At 35.5% G+C, this 21,801-nt stretch overlaps 2 protein-coding genes across 2 annotated transcripts in view; both read right to left on the reverse strand.

The window, feature by feature from the left end:
* LOC126677298 (uncharacterized) overlaps positions 1-11,635 on the reverse strand; it is a 55,080-nt gene extending 43,445 nt beyond the window's left edge. The window contains exon 1 of the mRNA XM_050371848.1: positions 11,555-11,635. Coding sequence (XP_050227805.1) covers positions 11,555-11,635 — 81 coding nt within the window. The remainder of the gene's footprint in view (positions 1-11,554) is intronic.
* A 6,307-nt stretch (positions 11,636-17,942) lies between these two features.
* LOC126677299 (uncharacterized) lies at positions 17,943-21,445 on the reverse strand. Its single transcript, XM_050371850.1, has 6 exons — positions 21,176-21,445; positions 20,974-21,112; positions 20,290-20,876; positions 19,579-20,142; positions 18,629-19,402; positions 17,943-18,527 (listed from the first exon to the last, which is right to left on the reverse strand). The coding sequence occupies exons 1-6, from the start codon at positions 21,443-21,445 to the stop codon at positions 17,943-17,945; spliced, it is 2,919 nt and encodes a 972-aa protein (XP_050227807.1).
* Positions 21,446-21,801: the final 356 nt, after the last annotated feature.

Raw genomic sequence — 21,801 nt, forward strand, 5'->3', positions numbered from 1 at the left:
AGCCAAACGTTTACAAACGTTACAAAACAAATCCAAACGTTTCACCTTTTAGCGATTTAAGCAAAACTTTTACAAACGTTACATAACAAATCCAAACGTTTCACCTTTTTAGCGACTTAAGCCAAACGTTTACAAACGTTACGAAACAATCCAAACGTTTCACCTTTCTAGCGATTTAAGCCAAACGTTTAAAAACATTACGAAACAAATCCAAACGTTTCACCTTTTTAGCGATTTAAGCCAAACATTTACAAACGTTCAAAACAAATCCAAACATTTCCCCTTTTTAGCAATTTAAGCCAAACGTTTATAAACGTTATGAAACAAATCCAAACGTTTCACCTTTTAAGCGATTTAAGCCAAACGTTTACAAAATTTACAAAACAAATCAAAAAGTTTCACCGTATTAGCAATTTAAACCGAACGTTACAAACGTTATGAAAAAAATCAAAACATTTCACTTTTTTAGTAATTTAAGACTAAGGTTTAAAAACGTTACGAAACAAATCCAAATGTATCAATTTAAACCAAACGTTATGAAACAAATCCAAACGTTTCACCTTTTTGGAGATTTAAGCCGAACGTTTTATAAACGTTACGACTTAAATTGCTAAAAAGGTGAAACGTTTGGATTTGTTTCGTATGGTCTTAAAAGTTTTGTTTTGTTTCATAACCTTACAAAAGCAAATGTTCCACATTTTTAGCGATTTAAGCCAAGCGTTTACAAACGCTACGAAAAAAATCCAAACGATTCACCTTTTTAGCCATTTAAACCAAACGTTTACAAACGTTACGAAAGAAATCCAAGCCTTTCATCTTTTTAGCGATTTAAGCCGAACGTTTACAAACGCTACGAAACAAATCCAAATGTTTCCCCTTTTAAGCAATTTAAGCCAAACGTTTACAAACGTTATGAAACAAATCCAAACGTTTCACCTTTTTAGCGATATAAGCCAAACGTTTACAAACGTTACGATACAAATCCAAACGTTTCACCTTTTTAGCGATTTAAGCCAAACGTTTACAAACGTTACGAAACAAATCCAAACGTTTCACCTTTTTAGCGATTTAAGCCAAACGTTTAGAAACGTTACGAAACAAATCCAAACGTTTCACCTTTTTAGCGATTTAAGCCAAACATTTACAAACGTTCAAAACAAATCCAAACATTTCACCTTTTTAGCGATTTAAGCCAACCGTTTATAAACGTTATGAAACAAATCCGAACGTTTCACCTTTTTAGCGATTTAAGCCAAACGTTACGAAACAAATCCAAACGTTTCCCCTTTTTAGCAATTTAAGCCAAACGTTACAAAACAAATCAAAACGTTTCACCTTTTTAGCGATTTATGCCAAACGTTTACAAATGTTACAAAACAAATACGAACGTTTCCCCATTTTAGATTTAAGCCAAACGTTTACAAACGTTACGAAACAAATCCAAACGTTTCCCATTTTAGCAATTTAAGCCAAACGTTTAAAACGTAGCGAAGCAAATCCAAACGTTCGACCTTATTAGTGATTTAAGCCAAATGTTTACAAACGTTAAGAAACAAATCCAAATGTTTCACCTCATTAGCGATTTAAGCCAAACGTTTACAAGCGTTACGAAACAATTCCAAGCGTTTCACCTTTTTTAGCAATTTAAGCCAAACGTTTACAAACGTTACAAAACAAATCCAAACGTTTCACCTTTTAGCGATTTAAGGAAAACTTTTACAAACGTTACATAACAAATCCAAACGTTTCACCTTTTTAGCGATTTAAGCCAAACGTTTACAAACGTTACGAAACAATCCAAACGTTTCACCTTTCTAGCGATTTAAGCCAAACGTTTAGAAACATTACGAAACAAATCCAAACGTTTCACCTTTTTAGCGATTTAAGCCAAACATTTACAAACGTTAAAAACAAATCCAAACATTTCCCCTTTTTAGCAATTTAAGCCAAACGTTTATAAACGTTATGAAACAAATCCAAACGTTTCACCTTTTAAGCGATTTAAGCCAAACGTTTACAAAATTTACAAAACAAATCAAAAAGTTTCACCGTATTAGCAATTTAAACCGAACGTTACAAACGTTATGAAAAAAATCAAAACATTTCACTTTTTTAGTAATTTAAGACCAAGGTTTAAAAACGTTACGAAACAAATCCAAATGTTTCAATTTAAACCAAACGTTATGAAACAAATCCAAACGTTTCACCTTTTTGGAGATTTAAGCCGAACATTTTATAAACGTTACGACTTAAATTGCTAAAAAGGTGAAACGTTTGGATTTGTTTCGTATGGTTTTAAAAGTTTTGTTTTGTTTCATAACCTTACAAAAGCAAACGTTCCACATTTTTAGCGATTTAAGCCAAGCGTTTACAAACGCTACGAAAAAAATCCAAACGATTCACCGTTTTAGCCATTTAAACCAAACGTTTACAAACGTTACGAAAGAAATCCAAGCCTTTCATCTTTTTAGCGATTTAAGCCGAACGTTTACAAACGTTACGAAACAAATCCAAACGTTTCCCCTTTTAAGCAATTTAAGCCAAACGTTTACAAACGTAACAAAACAAATCCAAACGTTTCTCCTTTTTAGCGATTTAAGCCAAACGTTTACAAACGTTACGATACAAATCCAAACGTTTCACCTTTTTAGCGATTTAAGCCAAACATTTACAAACGTTACGAAACAAATCCAAACATTTCACCTTTTTAGCTAAGTCAAACGTTTACAAACGTTACGAAACAAATCCAAATGTTTCAATTAAAAGCAAACTTTATGAAACAAATCCAAACGTTTCACCTTTTTGGCAATTGAAGCCAAACGTTTATTAAAGCTACGACTTAAATCGCTAAAAAAGTGAAACGTTTGGATTTGTTTCGTAAGGTTTTAAACGTTTGGTTTTGTTTCATAACCTTACAAAACCAAACGTTTCACCGTTTTAGCGATTTAAGCCAAGCGTTTACAAATGTTACGAAACAAATCCAAACGATTCACCTTTTTAGCAATTTAAGCCAAACGTTTAAAAATGTTACGAAACAAATCCAAGCGTTTAAATTTTTTAGCAATTTAAGCCGAACGTTTACAAATGTTACGAAACCAATCCAAACGTTTCACCTTTTGAGCAATTTAAACCAAACGTTTACAAATGTTACGAAACAAATCCAAACATTTCACATTTTTAGCGATTTAAGCCAAACATTTAGAAACGTTGTAAAACAAATCCAAGCGTTTCCCTTTTTTAGCAATTTAAGCCAAACGTTTACAAACGTTACGAAACAAATCCAAACATTTCCTTGTTTTAGCAATTTAAGCCAAATGTTTATAAACGTTACGAAACAAATCCAAACATTTCTTCTTTTTAGCAATTTAATTCGAACATTTACAAACTTTACGAAACAAATTCAAACATGTCACCATTATAGCGATTTAAGCCAAAAGTTTAACCTTTTTAGTGATTTAAGCCGAACGTTTACAAACGTTACGAAACAAAACCAAACGTTTCACCTTTTGAGCGATTTAAGCCAAATGTTTACAAACGCTACAAAACAAATCTAAGTGTTTTACCTTTTTAGCAAATTTAAGCCAAACGTTTACAAACGTTACGAAACAAATCCAGGCGTTTTACCTTTTAAGCAATTTAAGCCAAACGTTTACAAACGTTACGAAACAAATCCAACAGTTTCACCTTTCGTAGCGATTTAAGCCAAACATTTACAAATGTTACAAAACAAATCCACACGTTTCACCTTTTTAGTGATTTAAGCCAAACGTTACGAAAAAAATCAAGGCGTTTCACCTTTTTTGCAATTTAAGCCAAACGTTTACAAATCCAAGCGTTTTCGCTTTTTAGCAATTTAAGCCAAATGTTTACAAACATTACGAAACAAATCCAAACGTTTCCTTATTTTAGCAATTTAAGCCAAACGTTTATAAAAGTTACGAAACAAATCCAAACATTTCTTCTTTTTAGCAATTTAATTCGAACGCTTACAAACGTTACGAAATAAATCCAAATGTTTAACCTTTTTAGTGATTTAAGCCGAACGTTTACAAACGTTACGAAACAAAACCAAACGTTTCCTCTTTTTAGCGAATAAGGCAAACCGTTTACAAATATAACGAAACAAATACAAACGTTAAAACGTTAGGAAACAAATCAAAGCGTTTCACCTTTTCAGCAATTTAATATGAACGTTTACAAACGTCACGCAACAAAACCAATCGTTTGACCTTTTGAGCGATTTAAGCCAAACGTTTACAAATGCTACAATGCAAATCTAAGTGTTTTCCCTTTTTGGAAAATTTAAGCTAAACGTTTACAAACGTTACGAAACAAATCCAAGCGTTTTACCTTTTAAGCAATTTAAGCCAAATGTTTACAAACGTGACGAAACAAATCCAAACGTTTCACCTTTTGTAGCGATTTAAGCCAAACGTTTACAAACGTTACAAAACTAATCCACACGTTTTACCTTTTTAGCAATTTAAGCGAAACATTTATAAACGTTACGAAACAAATCCAAGCGTTTCTCCTTTTTAGCAATTTAAGCCAAACGTTTACAAATCCAAGCATTTCCCCTTTTTAGCAATTTCATCCAAACGTTTACAAACATTACGAAACAAATCCAAACATTTCCTTGTTTTAGCAATTTAAGCCAAACGCTTATAAACGTTACGAAACAAATCCAAACGTTTAACCTTTTTTGCAATTTAATTCGAACGTTTACCAACATTACAAAACAAATCCAAACGTGTAACCTTTTAAACAATTTAAGCCAAACGTTTAACCTTTTTAGCGATTGAAGCCGAATGTTTACAAACATTACGAAACAAAACCAAACGTTTCACCTTCTAAGCAATTTAAACCAAGCGTTTACAAATGTTACAAAGAAAATCCAAACGTTTAAAACGTTACGAAACAAAGCCAACGTTTCACCTTTTTAGAAATTTAATCTGAACGTTTATAAACTTTACAAAACAAAACCAAACGTTTCACCTTTTAGCGATTTAAGGCAAACATTTACAAACGTTACTAAACAAATCTAAGTGTTTTACCTTTTTAGCAATTTAAACCAAACATTAACAAACGTTACGAAACAAATCCAAACGTTTCACCTTTTGTAGCGATTTAACCCAAACGTTTACAAACGATACGAAGCAAATCCACACGTTTCACCTTTTTCGCGATTTAAGCCAAACATTTAAAAACGTTACGAAACAAATCCAAACGTTTAACCTTATTTGCGATCTAAGACAAACGTTACGAAACAAAACCAAACGTTTCACTTTTTTAGCAATTTAAGTTAGACGTTTATTAAAATTACAAAACCAATCCAAACGTTTCACATTTTTAGCAATTTAAGCCAAACGTTTACAAACGTAACGAAACAAAACCAAACGTTTAAAACGTTATGAAACAAATCCAAACGTTTTACATTATTAGCGATTTAAGCCAAAAGTTTTACAAACGTTAAGAAACAAAGCCAAACGTTTACAAGCGTTACGAAACAAATCCAAGCGTTTCACCTTCTTATAAATTTTAGGCAAACGTTTATAAACGTTACAAAACAAATCCAAACGTTTCGCCTTTTTAGCGATTTATGCCAAACGTTTACAAACGTTACAAAATAAATCCAAACGTTTCGCCTTTTTAGTGATTTAAGCCAAACATTTACAATCGTTACAAAACAAATCCAAACGTTTCCATTTTTGCGATTTAAGCCAAACGTTTAAAACGTTACGAAAAAAAATACAAACGTTTGACCTTTTTAGTGATTTATGCCAAACGTTTACAAACGCTACGAAACAAATCCAAACGTTTCCCCTTTTTAGCGATTTAAGCCAAACGTTACAAAAAAATTCCAAGCGTTTCACCTTTTTAGCAATTTAAGCCAAACGTGTACAAACATTACGAAACAAATCCAAACATTTCGCCTTTTTCGCAATTTAAGCCAAACTTTTACAAACGTTACAAAACAAATCCAAACGTTTCACCTTTTTAGAGATTTAAGCCAAACGTTTACAAACGTTACGATACAAATCCAAATGTTTCACCTTTTTAGTGATTTAAGCCAAACGTTTACAAACGTTACGAAAGAAATCCAAACATTTACCCTTTTAGTTAAGTCAAACATTTACAAACGTTACGAAACAAATCCAAATGTTTCAATTTAAAGCAAACGCTATGAAAAAAATCCAAACGTTTCACCTTTTTGGCGATTGAAGCCAAAAGTTTATTAACGTTGCGGCTTAAATCGCTAAAAAAGTGAAACGTTTGGATTTGTTTCATAAGGTTTTAAACGTTTGGTTTTGTTTCATAACCATACAAAACCAAACGTTTCACCTTTTTAGCGATTTAAGCCAAGCGTTTACAAACGTTACGAAACAAATCCAAACGATTCACCTTTTTAGCAATTTAAGCCAAACGTTTACAAACGTTACGAAACAAATCCAAACATTTCACCTTTTTAGCGATTTAAGCCGAACGTTTACAAATGTTACGAAACCAATCCAAATGTTTCACGTTTTGAGCAATTTAAACCAAACGTTTACAAATGTTTCGAAACAAATCCAAACATTTCACATTTTTAGCGATTTCACCCAAATGTTTACAAACGTTACGAAACAAATCCAAGCGTTTTACCTTTTAAGCAATTTAAGACAAACATTTACAAATCCAAACGTTTCCTTGTTTTAGCAATTTAAGCCAAACGTTTATAAACGTTACGAAACAAATCCAAACATTTCTTCTTTTTAGCAATTTAATTCGAACGTTTACAAACGTTACGAAACAAATCCAAATGTGTTACCTTTATAGCGATATAAACCAAACGCTTCACCTTTTTAGCGATTTAATCCACACCTTTTACCTTTTAAGCAATTTAAGCCAAACGTTTACAAACGTGACGAAACAAATCCAAATGTTTCATCTTTTGTAGCGATTTAAGCCAAATGTTACAAACGTTACAAAACTAATCCACACGTTTTACCTTTTTAGCAATTTAAGCCAAACGTTTACAAACGTGACGAAAAAAATCCAAACGTTTTGCCTTTTGTAGCGATTTAAGCCAAACGTTTACAAACGCTACAAAACCAATCCACACGTTTTACCTTTTTAGCGATTTAAGCCAAACGTTTACAAACGTTACGAAACAAATCCAAGCGTTTCCCCTTTTGTAGCGATTTCAGCCAAACGTTTACAAACGTTACAAAACTAATCCACATCTTTTACCTTTTTAGCGATTTAAGCCAAACATTTACAAATGTTACGAAACAAATCCAAGCGTTTCACCTTTTTAGAATTTAAGCCAAACGTTTACAAACATTACGAAACAAATCCAAACATTTCCTTGTTTTAGCAATTTAAGCCAAAAGTTTATAAACGTTACGAAACATTTAACCTTTTTTGCAATTTAATTCGAACGTTTACAAACATTACAAAACAAATCCAAACGTGTCACCTTTTTAACGATTTAAGGAAAACGTTTAACCTTTTTAGCGATTTAAGTCGAATGTTTACAAACATTACGAAACAAAACTAAACGTTTCACCTTTTTAACGATTTAAACCAAGCGTATACAAATGTTACAAAAAAATCCAAACGTTTAAAACGTTACGAAACAAAGCCAACGTTTCACCTTTTTAGAAATTTAATCTGAACGTTTATAAACGTTACGAAACAAAACCAACGTTTCACCTTTGAGCGATTTAAGCCAAACATTTACAAACGTTACGAAAAAAATCTAAGTGTTTTACCTTTTTAGCAATATAAACTAAACATTTACAATTGTTGCGAAAAAAATCCAAACGTGTCACCTTTTGTAGCGATTTAACCCAAACGTTTACAAACGTTATGAAGCAAATCCACATGTTTCACCTTTTTAGCGATTTACGCAAAACATTAACATACGTTACGAAACAAATCCAAACGTTTAACCTTTTTAGCGATTTAAGCCAAACGTTTACAAACGTTTCGAAACAAATCCAAACGTTTAACCTTTTTTGCGATTTATGCCAAACGTTTACTAACGTTACGAAACAAAACCAAACGTTTCACCTTTTTAGCAATTTAAATTAGACGTTTATAAAAATAACAAAACCTATCCAAACATTTCACATTTTTTAACAATTTAAGCTAAACGTTTACAAACGTAATGAAACAGAACCAAACGTTTAAAACGTTAGGAAACAAATCCAAACGTTTTACATTATTAGGGACTTAAGCCAAAAGTTTTACAAATGTCGAAACGAAGCCAAACGTTTACAAGCGTTACGAAACAAATCCAAGCGTTTCTCCTTTTTAGAAATTTTAGGCAAACATTTATAAACGTTACAAAACAAATCCAAACGTTTCGCCTTTTTAGCAATTTATGCCAAACGTTTACAAACGTTACAAAATAAATCCAAACGTTTCGCCTTTTTAGCGATTTAAGCCAAACATTTACAATCGTTACAAAACAAATCCAAACGTTTCCCATTTTTGCTAATTAAGCCAAACGTTTGAAACGTTACGAAACAATTCCAAACGTTGGACCTTTTTAGCAATTTAATCCAAACATATACAAACGTTACAAAATAAATCCAAACGTTTCCGCTTTTTAGCGTTTTAAGCCAAATGTTTACAAACGTTACGAAACAAATCCAAACGTTTCCCCTTTTCTGCAATTTAAGCCAAACATTTACAAACGATATGATACAAATCCAAACGTTTCCCCTTTTTAGCGATTTAAGCCAAACGTTTACAAACGTTACGATAAAAAGCCAAACGTTTCACCTTTTTAGCGATTTAAGCCAAACATTTACAAACGTTACGAAAGAAATCCAAACGTTTCACCTTTTTAGAGATTTAAGCCAAACGTTTACAAACTTTATGAAACAAATCCAAACGTTTCACCTTTTGTAGCGATTTAAGCCAAACGTTACAAAAAAAATCCACACGTTTCACCTTTTTAGCGATTTAAGCCAAACGTTTACAAACGTTACGAAACAAATCCATACGTTTCACCTTTTTAGAGATTTAAGCCAAACATTTACAAACGTTACGAAACAAATCCAAACGTTTCACCTTTTTAGAGATTTAAGCCAAATGTTTACAAACATTACGAAACAAATCCAAACTTTTTACCTTTTTAGTGATTTAAGCCAAACGTTTACAAACGTTACGAAACAAAACCAAACGTTTCTCCTTTTTAGCGATTAAAGCCAAACGTTTATAAATATTACAAAACAAATCAAAACATTTCACATTTTTATCAATTTAAACCAAATATTTACAAACGTAACGGAACAAAACCAAACATTTAAAACGTTACGAAACAAATCCAAACATTTTACATTATTAGTGAATTAAGCCAAACGTTTTACGAACGTTACGAAACAAAGCCAAACGTTTACAAGCCTTACGAAACAAATCGAAGCGTTTCCCCTTTTTATCAATTTCAGCCAAACGTATATAAGCGTTACAAAACAAATCGAAACGTTTCACCTATTTAGAGATTTATGTCAAACGTTTACAAACGTTACAAAACAAAGCCAAACGTTTCTCCTTTTTAGCGATTTATGCCAAACGTTTCTCCTTTTTAGCGATTTATGCCAAACGTATACAAACATTACAAAACTAATCCAAACGTTTGACCTTTTTAGCGATTTAAGCCAAACGTTTACAAACTTTACGAAACAAATCCAAACGTTTCAGCTTTTTAGCGATATAAGCCAAACGTTTTCAAACGTTACAATACAAATACAAACGTTTCACCTTTTTAGCGATTAAGGCCAAACATTTAAAAACGTTACGAAAGAAATCCAAACATTTCACCTTTTTAGTTAAGTCAAACGTTTAAAAACCTTACAAAATAAATCCAAATGTTTCAATTTAACGCAAACGTTATGAAACAAATCCAAACGTTTCACCTTTTTAGCGATTGAAGCCACTCTTTTATAAACGTTACGGCTTAAATCGCTAAACACGTGAAACGTTTGGATTTGTTTCGTAAGGTTTTAAACGTTTGGTTTTGTTTCATAACCTTACAAAACCAAATGTTTCACTTTTGTAGCGATTTAAGACAAGCGTTTATAAACGTTACGAAACGAATCCAAATGATTCACCTTTTTAGCAATATAAGCAAAAAGTTTACAAACGATACGAAACAAAATCCAAACATTTCACCTTTATAGCGATTTAAGCCGAACGTTTACAAATGTTATGAAACAAAACCAAACGTTTCACCTTTTAAGCAATTTAAACCAAACATTTACAAACGTTACGAAACAAATCCAAGCGTTTCACCTTTTTAGCAGTTTAAGCCAAACGTTTACAAATCCAAGTGTTTCCCCTTTTTAGAAATTTAAGCCAAACGTTTACAAACATTACGAAACAAATCCAAACATTTACTTGTTTTAGCAATTTAAGCCAAACGTTTATAAACGTTATGAAGCAAATCCAAACATTTAACCTTTTTTGCAATTTAATTCGAACGTTTACAAACATTACGAAACAAATCCAAACGTGTCACCTTTTTAAAGATTTATGCCAAACTTTTAACCTTTTAGCGATTTAAGCCGAATGTTTACAAACGTTACGAAACAAAACCAAACGTTTCACCTTCTTAGCGATTTAAACCAAGCGTTTACAAATGTTACAAAAAAAAAATCCAACCGTTTATAACATTACGAAACAAAGCCAACGTTTCACCTTTTTAGAAATTTAATCTGAACTTTTATAAATGTTACGAAATAAAAACAAACGTTTCACCTTTTGAGCGATTTAAGCCAAACATTTACAAACGTTACGAAACAAATCTAAGTGTTTTATCTTTTTAGCAATTTAAACCAAATGTTTACAAACGTTACGAAACAAATCCAAACGTTTCACCTTTTGTAGCGATTTTACCCAAACGTTTACAAACGTTACGAAGCAAATCCACACGTTTCACCTTTTCAGCGATTTAAGCCAAACATTTACAAACGTTACGAAACAAATCCAAATGTTAAACCTTTTTAGCGATTTAAGCCAAACGTTTACAAACGTTATGAAACAATTCCAAACGTTTAACCTTTTTACGGATTGAAGCCAAATGTTTACAAACGTTACGAAACAAAACCAAACATTTCACCTTTTTAGCAATTTAAGTTAGACGTTTATAAACTTAACAAAACAAATCCAAACGTTTCACATTTTTAGTAATTTAAGCCACACGTTTACCAACGAAACATAACCAAACGTTTAAAACGTTATGAAACCAATCCAAACGTTTTACATTATTAGCGATTTAAGCCAAAAGTTTTACAAACGTTACGAAACAAAGCCAAACGTTTACAAGCGTTACGAGACAAATCCAAACATTTCACCTTTTTAGCGATTTAAGCCAAGCGTTTACAAATGTTATGAAACAAATCCAAACGTTTATAACGTTACAAAACAAATCCAAGCGTTTCACCTTTTTAGCAATTTAAGCCAAAAGTTTACAAACGCTACGAAACAAATCAAAGCGTTTCACCTTTTAAGCAATTTAAGCCAAACGTTTACAAACGTTACGAAACAAATCCAAACGTTTCACCTGCTCTTTCATCGCCGGAAGCAGCTCCGTCCGCCTCAACATCACCGACAGCGGCCCGTTCCTCGCTAGCAGCCACAACATTCTACCCCAACAGCTCGCCGTCTTTTCTCTCGCCAAGCTCCAGCTGCAACCCGATGGTGACCACACCGGCATCTTCTTTTCCGTCAGCGGCAGCGTCCTCCTTGGCAGCAGCGGCATCTTCTTTGCCCAGCAGCAGCGGCGGCATCCTTCAGCAGCAGGTGTGCAGAGGTTCTGGCCAGCAACTGCTAACCGGCGGCTGCTCCCAGCAGCTGACTTCCGCGGCAGCAAGGGCAGACAACAGCTTCCCCACGGCAGCCATGGCAGCGAGCTCCTCTCCGGCCATTGCAGCAGGTAAGTTTCTTTTCTCTTTTTTTTTTTGTTTTCAATTAGTTAATTATTTCAGATTTGATTAATTAATTGTTTAGGATTAATTAATTCACTAAAAGAAAAATTATACAAAAAATTTTGTAATTTTGGGTGTTTTGAAGGAATGTATGAACTCTCTTTGAAATTTTGGTTTGTGTCAATTCTCGAATTTACTTGTCAAAATTCGGTTTAATGTCGACATTTAAGCCTTAATTTGTTCGAATTTGATTCAATGTCAACATTTGTACTTTCAATTGCCTAAACTTAATTCAATGTCAACATTTGAACTTTCAATTGCCTGGACTTGATTTAATGTCAACATTTGAACTTTAAACTTGATTCAATGTCAACATTTGAATTTTAAATGCTAATGATTTTAGCATGCTGTGATTTTTACTTCCTTTGCTACTTTTGTAGATGGCGGTTCGCCAACCAACTTGGTGGCGGAAATTGTAGCTACTACACCTGCCTTTAATTCTAAGACACAAACTCCTGGCTTTCCGCCAACAAACATCTCAGGTAAATTTTTTTTTTTTTGAAATCAAACTCCTAGGATTTAGCTATTGTTGTGTGATGCTTGATCCTTCTTGATTTACGTAAGATTGTGATTTTATCTTATGCACTTCAATCTTAAACAATTTGAATTTAATTGCTTAACATTTACTTCAATGCTAAAACAACTAAGTTCAATTATTCAAAATGTTAACTTAATGCCAAGAACCATTTAGATCCATTGCTTAATAGTGTTTGGCATCAATTTCAGACCTTACTCCGGCTTCAAAAGAGCCGTTGGTCCTTTTTCTAGCTGATGGTACCTTATTTACACCACCCTTCCAACCCAATGTAGTGACTAAACCTTTGCAACAAACTGTAACCCTATCAACGGGTAAGAGTTGATTTTTAGGACTTTAGATGCATTTTGTCTTCTGGATGGTTGAATACATTTGTATATTGATATTTGCAGGTTCTCCTAAATTGGTAGCTACTACTTTCTCTGACTTCGCGGCTCAAAGGCCGGCTTTCAACCCCTTTGCTATACCATCCACCTCTTCTCCTCCAGGCAAAGGTAAACCACTGTATTACCTGCTTTTATGATTGGATTGGTTGGTGTGAATTTTGATGCAGGTTTTATTTTAATGGTTTAGGATACCAATAATACTACTAGGAATTTGTAAATTCTTGAGGCTATTAGATAGAATATTCCAAGCCTTTAGAAGTTGCAAATTTCTAGGTGGTTAAGTTTAATGAACACTTAAGGCCCTATTTGACTTTTTAGGCCTAAATTTTGATATTCCACTTGAACCATGTTTGTTTTAGCTTTACATCAACCATTTAGAAACTCAAATTGGCTAAGTGATTGGTTTATGTTTATTTTACTTTGAGAATTTGCAAAAACCAATTTCTTTTGCTTTTGTTTTAGCCAATTTTTAAAATGCATATGAAAATTCAAATTTGCACTTACAGGTTTTGGGATAACTACTACGGCACCAGTCAGCAGGACTGTGAGTGTCCCTATTTCTCCTCTCCTAGTGGGGATTCCTGGTCGTAAGGATGCTATTGAAAAGGTATGTCATGGTGAACTCCCTTTTTCTTTTTGAGACTGTGTTTCATGTTGTGAGCAAATGCTTCTCTTTTTCAGGAGTTCTATAGACAAATTCTGGATCCATCGGCCCTTGCTCCTTTTCCACCTTATGTCACCTTCCAGTAAGTTTTGTACTAGAGATTTTTTTTAGCCGATTTTCACCTTAGTCTTGTTTATTTAAAACTATTGCTTTCTCGGCAAGGACACCTCTTTAACTCCCCTTTTGAAAAAAGGTCTCATCATCCAGGGCATTGGCAATAAAGCTACTCCAGAAGCTCCTCCCTACCCTATGCATGCGAGCGACGTATTAGTATGGGATTGTGAAGTGACAAGGGCTTCTGATATTACTTCCGCCATTAAGTCATGGCCTCGACAGCCTCCTAAATGGACGGATTGGGTGGCTCGTCTACGTCCTTACTTTCAGAGGGATTGGCGGAGACTGGGTTTACTCCAGCTGATAGAGATAAGCGACAGACATATTGAGCTGAAGGCTGGTATGTGCAGATCCTTTCTTCGCTATTGGAGTAGTTCGGCCAATTCTTATATTTTTCCTTTCGGTCCGATGTCAATTACATTAAATGATGTCTTCATGCTCACCGGCCTTCCGGTTATTGGATTTGACGCCCCTTGTTTGTTTGAGGTGGAGACGAAAGACCTCTATTCCTATCCAATTTGTCCGAGTTACCCGGCGTGTGTTTCCAAGTGGAGTGTCTTAACAACAACTCCTTCTTTAGAAGAACATACCGAGTTTCTATGGGTCCTAATATGCAAGTTCATCATGTGCCCCTCCTCCGGCACTCCTACCAAGGAATATGGGAAGCTTGCAAGTAATCAAGCCAACGAGACTTTTATGGCTTTGGGGCCTGTGTTGTTAGGCGCCCTTTACTATGCTTTTGAGCAGTCTGTTACTACTCACCTCTTGGCCAAGTTAGATGGTCATGTGTGGTTGCTGCAGTTGTGGATTTTTTCCTACTTCCCAGAGCTAATGGGTGTAGCAGTGGGTATACTTTGTGCACTCCTATTGTGGATCTTTTGGCAGTCAAGTGTTGTTTTGGGGAGACCACTGTCTTTGATTTTCTCGTTGAACGCACCGCTAGGGAAGCCTCGGCTTTGTCCGTTTTTGATCATCACTCACATATTCCTCAGTGGATGGACATTTTCTCAGGGAAGTCAAGTGCGCTCCTCCTTATCAAAAGAAAGCTCTTTTGTGCCTTTACTACCTCTAGGATGTTATTTTTGGGAGGATCTCAAGCCTTCTCTACTCGTGCTTCTAGTCAACATTGTGTGTCAAAGTTGTACATGAGTAGCCTTTGGGGTAGGCAGTTTGGGCTTAACCTTTCTCAAATTCATCCTTTCCTTGAACAACATGATGGTGAGTGGACAAGATCTATTGTAGAGCAGCTTGTTAAGGTATATGGTTATTATCGTTGTCCTGTGGTGGAGAATTTGATTCCATATGACTTTGCCTCTTGGTGGGACGAGCGGTTTCAACTTATTCTGTCCAAAAATGCAGGTAACAACTTCATCTTTATAACTTGTCTTCTATTGTTTTCTACCTCTAATTCTTTACACCTTTGTAGGGAAAGAAGGAAGGCTGCTAGTTCAACCTCCTCAAAGGCCTACTCCAGTGAGCAAGCCTAAGAAACAGGCTAAAAAAAAGAATCCAACACCTCTTCAGAGTCATCTTTTGAGAAGACGGAATTGCCTAAGACACAAGCTAAAAGAAAGAATGGTGACACTTCTTCGGAATCGGCTTTTGAGAGGACAGAACTGCCTAAGACTAGGCAGTCAGGGAGACTCCTCAAAGTAGCCAAAAAACGACATACTGGACCTCCTGAGACTGTGGTCTTAGAAGATGATTCAGAAGATGATCAACTTCCGGACCTACTTCAAGGTAAATCTGTTTCACTTTCGTTTCTTATGCTTAATATGTTTCATCCATTTGACATTGACTTTTGATTTTTTATTTACAAAAGCCGCTCAAATAGAAGAAATAACGCTAGATGTTGATTCCGAGGCAGCCATGGATACGGAGGATGATGGAGTCCTTGACACACAAGGTAATCATCTTTCTTGGTCTTTATTATCTGTCATAGTTATCTAGCTCATTTCATTGAAATCTTCTCAAGTATGGATCATTCAAAGGAGCAATGCTCCAAGTCGGCCTCCGAGTCAACTTCTAAAGGCTCCAAGTCAGCCTCTGAGCCAACTTCCAAAGGCTCTAAGTCAGCCCTGAGCAAACTTCCAAAGGCTCCAAGTCAGAGTCTGCTTCTAAAGGCTCTAAGTCAGCTTCTGAGTCTGCTTCCAAAGGCTCTAAGTCAGCTTCTGAGTCTGCTTCCAAAGGCTCCAAGTCGGCCTCTGAAAAAGATTCTGCTACCTCCACTGAATCCGAGGATGTTAAGATAAGTTTTTTAATTATATTTTTGTTTGGATATTAACCTTACTTCAAATTCTTCTTCAGGAACCTTTATCCCAAATTAAGAAGCTTTCTTCGATAATAGCAGAAGACGAAGACCTGGTAGACTAAAACTTCTTGGACGAGATGAGCACCCCAGAAGCTAGTGTTTCTTTTGTCCCTTTGCCGGCTGACGTCGAGAGAGCTATTTCTTTAGTCAAGCATATCCTCGGCCAGCACATTTCTATTGTTACAGATTCCCAGAAGGAAGATCTCATTTCCTCTCTCCATGTTCTACGCCTTGTTCCTGACTCCATCGTCACTGATGAATTAGAGAAAGATATTATGGGCTCGCTCAACTTGTGGAGGTCTTGTGTTGAGATCGAGTAAAATGACCTCCCCAAGCTGAAATCTTCAAAAGCAGATAATGTCAGGTATTTATCTTTGGGATCTAAAAGGCAAGAAGTGGCCCAAAAACTCCGAGATCTAGAAGCTAGTGGTGAGGCCTTTGAAAAGGAGATTGAGCAACTGGAAACTGCTATTCTAGCTTTAAAGAGTAAGCAACTTGATCTTGTGCTGGAAGGCAAGCTTCTAGCCGAGGAATATCAAGAAATCAACTCCGAACTCCAGCCCCTTCATACTACCATTCAAGAGAAGAAAAATGACATGGCTTTATGGGTACAAAATTGTGCTAAGGTTTGTCAAGACAAAGTTGTTTGCCAATCGAGGTGGAGCAAGTTGTAAGGCCTTTTCTCAGATTCTTCACATACTCCAATGTTGGCTTCCTCTACAACCACCACCACCACAGCTCTTTGCTTATTTTCTTTTATTTTGTGTATGAACTGTGTTATGTAGTTTAACTTTAGACTTGGTGACTTTTGTTTAACCAAAAGACTTTGCCTTTGGCTTTTGGATTTTCTTTTTATATAACAGGACACTTTTCCTCACACGGCCTTTTGGCCAGTCCTTGCTTCGTGACACGTACACCTGCACATATACACTTGTACATGCATTGCATTACAGAGACGCCATTTAGGTACTTTCTAAACTTCAAAAATCTTGGTGTGAAGATGGCTCTCCAGCCGTTTGTTTGCTTGTTGTGTTCCACAGCAAGATTCACTTACAGGTACAGCCATGCATTGCATTTTCACTATGTATTTATGTTCCTGGTATGAAGATGGATTTTGCCATATACTTGTGTAGTGATGTGATGTCCATACCAGGACTTGTTTCACGAACAAAGCACATTTGTCACTTGCAGCCATGCATTGCATTACAGGGCCGTTTTTGTTTGTTGATGAATGTTGTTGAATTTTCTTTTTATACTTTTAGCTTAGTTAGCCAAAGTTTAAGAAGTCTTAAAGGAATAGAGAACTTATAAATTGTTTATAGTAGGAGTTTGACACTATGATAGTGGAAAAACAAATTAAAGTTCTATCACTTATCTTTTCCCCTTCCTCCTATGGGCTTCTATAAATCTTCTGCTAAATGAGCTTTTATGGAATCTCATGGCAACCTTGCCAGTCAACTCTAAGGTGTCTTGCATGGTCTTTTCTAAGTGACCATTTCCCATATTTCTTTTATTATTTCTAGGTGGTGGCTAGATTACTTTCCACCTTTGACAATCAACTCTTGAAATCAACTTCTAGAGGATCAACTGAACAATCAACTTCTGGAACTTCTAGGAATCAACTTTTAGAAGTCAACTTCTAGAACAAACTTCTGGTATTAATTTTCCATAGTCGATTAATTATAGCCTCACCAATTTAGCTAAAGTAGCCAAACTTTAGAATTTTAATTATCAAAAATGGCTAAAAGCCATCACATTACAACTTGTGCCAAAATCCATAAGTTAATGAAAAAGTACAGGTTTAGCCAAAATATCCAAACTCCTAAAAATCTGATAATACACTCGGCTAAAAGCCACAATGTTACAACTCATGTACTGATATTGCTAAAACAAGTTACATAATCTGCAGTACATGTATGGCTAAAAGCCATTAAGTCATTTCTAAGTTGTATTTCTACCAGATGGTGGGAGTGTATTTCTTCAAGTACTTTCCATTAATAAATTTTTTATGAGGCTCACCCTCTAGACTTGATAGCCAGTATGCATTCCCCTTCATCACCTTGTGGACTAAGAATGGCCCTTCCCAATTAGTAGACCATTTCCCATATTCTCTGTCTGTAGTACCAAGGGGTAAGATCAACTTCCATACTAGCTCATCCTCATGAAATGTCTTAGGTCTAACTTTCTTGTTGTAGCTTTTGGAGACTTTCTTCTTCTGTATAATCATATTGCTTAAAGCCTGAAGTCTCCCTTCTTCTAAATTTTCTAACTCCATCATCATGGTTTCATTGTAATCTTCTGGAGTCAAATGATTCTGCTTAGCTACTCTCAACGACCTCATCACCACCTCCATGGGTAACATTGCATCATGACCATAGGTTAGCATAAATGGACTTACTCCAGTAGCATTTCGCCTAGAGATGCAATATGCCCAGAGTGCTTCTAATAAAATTCGATGCCAATCCCTTGGATTTTCTTCCAACATCTTTTGAACTATGTTGATGATAATCTTATTAGAAGATTCAGCTTGGCCACTGGCCTGAGCATAATAAGGTATAGAGGTCAATATTTTATTCCATAATCAGTGGCAAATTCTTGCATCTCCTTACCAGTGAACATTGTGCCCTGGTTAGTAGTTACTGATTGTGGAATTCCAAATTGATGGATGATTTCCTCTTTAATAAATTTACTCACATCTTTTTGCTCTGCTTTTACCAATGGCTTAGCGACTACCCATTTGGTAAAATAATCAGTAGCTACAATTATGAAACTGTGATTTTTACAAGACGGAGGATATATTTTACCTATCAAATCTACGGCCCAACCTCTGAATGGCCATGGTTTGATGACACACTTCAACTCAGCAGCTGGAAGTCTTTGTATGTTTCCATACCTTTGGCACGATTGACAACCCTTTGCAAAAGTCATGCAATCTTTAAGGATAGATGGCCAGAAGTAACCATGCCTTCGGATCAGCCATCTCATTTTCACTCCAGATTGATGTGCTCCACAAACTCCTTCATGAGTTTGTTTCATGACCTTTAGTGCCTCTGTAGTTCCAAGGCATTTTAGCAATAGGTTGTCGAATCCTCTTCTGTATAAAACATCTTCTATGAGCACATAGTTAACAGCTCTCACTCTTACTTTATACATCATCTTCTTGCTAGGATTCTCCAAGTACTTTTTAATGTCTCTCCTCCAATCCTGTACTAAGTTATCATCAATATTGAAAATATCTAGCTGTACTCCTCTTTTAAAAATTGAAGGGTGAGTTTTTCTTTGTACCATTACTAGTCGGTGGGTTAACTCCTCCGACAGACGTAGGCCAGATGCTAGCTGTGATAATTCATCGGCATTCCAATTTTCCTCTCTAGGAACATGCACCAATTCAACCTCTTCAAAACTCTCTATTAACTGCATAGCAATAGCATAATAAGAGGTTAAGTAGTAACTCATGCATTTATATTCGCCAGACACTTGTCTAATAACCAATTGAGAATCTCCAATTATTTTGACCTTTTTAGCACCTAAATCTAGGAGAATTTCTAAACCAATAATCAAAGCCTCATACTCAGATTGATTATTTTTACATTCAAAGTCAAGATTAAAAGACAAGAAGGTGACACTATTATGATTCCAGCACCAGCAGACCTATCTGTACTAGACCCATCAAATTTAAGCATCCAAGGTCTATGTTCATTCATAAAAACCGGCAAGTCAAATTTACTTTCATCTCCTAGGTTTATACATGGATGGTCGGCTAGGAAATCTGCTAGAGCCTGACCTTTGACTGATTTCTGGGGATGATAAATCAGATGAAAGTCTGCCAAACTGAATAACCACTTCCCAATATTGCCAGATAAAACAGGTTTGTTTAGCATATATTTCATCAAATCGGTTTGAGACACCACATAAACTCTATTACTAAGCAGATAGTGTCTTAACTTAGTGCAGGCAAAAAACAAAGCCAGACACAATTTCATGATAAGAGTGTATCTAACCTCTGTAGATGTCATCGAACGGCTCAAATAATAAATAGCCTGTTCATGTCCATCTTGGTTGCTCTGGGCTAGCAGACACCCAATTGAACCTTCAGCTGCTGAAATGTACAACCTCAGAGGTATACCCTTTTTGGGAGGCATCAATACAGGAGGCTTCATTAGATAATCCTCAATTTCATCAAAAGCCTCTTAATGGATGGTTTCCCATCTGAACACATCCTCCTTTTTTAATTTCAACCGTTCTGAGAACACTTTTGTTTTTCCTGCAAGATTAGATATAAATCTCCTTAGGTAATTAACCTGCCCAAGAAACCTCTGAAGTTCTGTTTTATTTCTAGGCGGTTTAGCTTCTCGAATAGCTTTGGTTTTGTTTTGGTCCACTTCAATGCCTCTTTCATGGACCAAAAACCCCAAAATATTTCCAGCTTTTACCCTAAAGGCGCATTTCAGAGGATTGAGTTTTAAACAGTGAACTCTCATCCTCTTAAATGCCTCCTCTAGATTTTTCAAATGATATTTTACTAGTTTTGATTTTACAACAACATCATCAATATAAACCTCCATAGTTTTACCTAAGAGGTCGTGGAAGATGGCATTCATAGCCCTCTGATATGTTGCACCAGCATTACGTAAACCAAACGGCATGACCACCCATTCAAATGTCCCAATAGATCCTAGACATCTAAATGCCGTTTTGGAGATGTCTTCTTTAGCCACCATAATCTGGTTATATCCAGCAAAACAATCCATAAAAGACAAAAGAGAATGATTAGCTGTAGCATCAATAAGAGTGTCAGCAATTGGCATGGCACAAATATCTTTAGGAGTTGCTTTATTTATGTCCCTAAAGTCTATGCATATTCTAAGTTTTCCGTTCTTTTTAACCACTGGAACAACATTTGCCAACCAATTACTATATTTAGCAGGCCTAATAAAGTCTGCTTTACACAATTTTTCAATTTCTTCTTTTACCTTTAATTCAACTTCTTTTGACACTCTTCTTGGAGGTTGGCGGTTGGCGGTATGGCTGAAACTCGGGCTTAATAGGAAGCCGATGTTCTACCAATGTCCTGCTTAACCCCGGCATATCAGAATATTTCCATGCAAAGCAATCCTTGTATTCCTGCAAGAGTACAGTTAATTTTGTTTTTAAACCAACCTCTAGGTTTTTACTAACAAAAGTTACCTGAGGTTCCTCAGAGGTTCCAAGATTCACTTCTTCTAACTCCTCTCTAACATTGATGGCTTCATCATCTATCCAAGGAGGTGCTTGTTCTAGCTCCTCCAAGCCAATCTCATGATCTTCAGAAACTTCTTCTTCTTCATAAACTACTTTAGCATCTAAAACCTCTGCCAAGTTATTTTCCTCCATAATTCTTTCCATAATGTACTGCATAAGTTCTTTTAAGATAGCAGATGCAGCTGCTGCAAACTCACTGGAGGTGAGCTTAATCATTAATTTCTTCAATTATGATTGAGGATCACGGCTTGTTGTAAGGAACAATAGCCGTTGATCCCAAAATTTCTTCTGCTTTCTTTTTGACCTCCTCATGAATCTCCAGAGGTTTGCTTTCCTTTGATTTGCCCTTTTTATTTCTTCCAGTGAACTTGATGGGGCCAACACATGAATCATAATAACGGGCTTCAACCATGTTGGTGGCAGTGGTGAATGGTTTTGTATATGCCCATACCACCTCCACCTCATTTCGTTTCCAAAAGAGCAAAAATTGATGCAGAGATGAAGGCACACACCAGTTAGCATGAATCCAATCTCGTCCCAAAAGAGCTTGGTAGCTAGCTGATGAATTCACC

Source organism: Mercurialis annua, linkage group LG4, assembly GCF_937616625.2.
Source record: "Mercurialis annua linkage group LG4, ddMerAnnu1.2, whole genome shotgun sequence".
Lineage (NCBI taxonomy): Eukaryota > Viridiplantae > Streptophyta > Magnoliopsida > Malpighiales > Euphorbiaceae > Mercurialis > Mercurialis annua.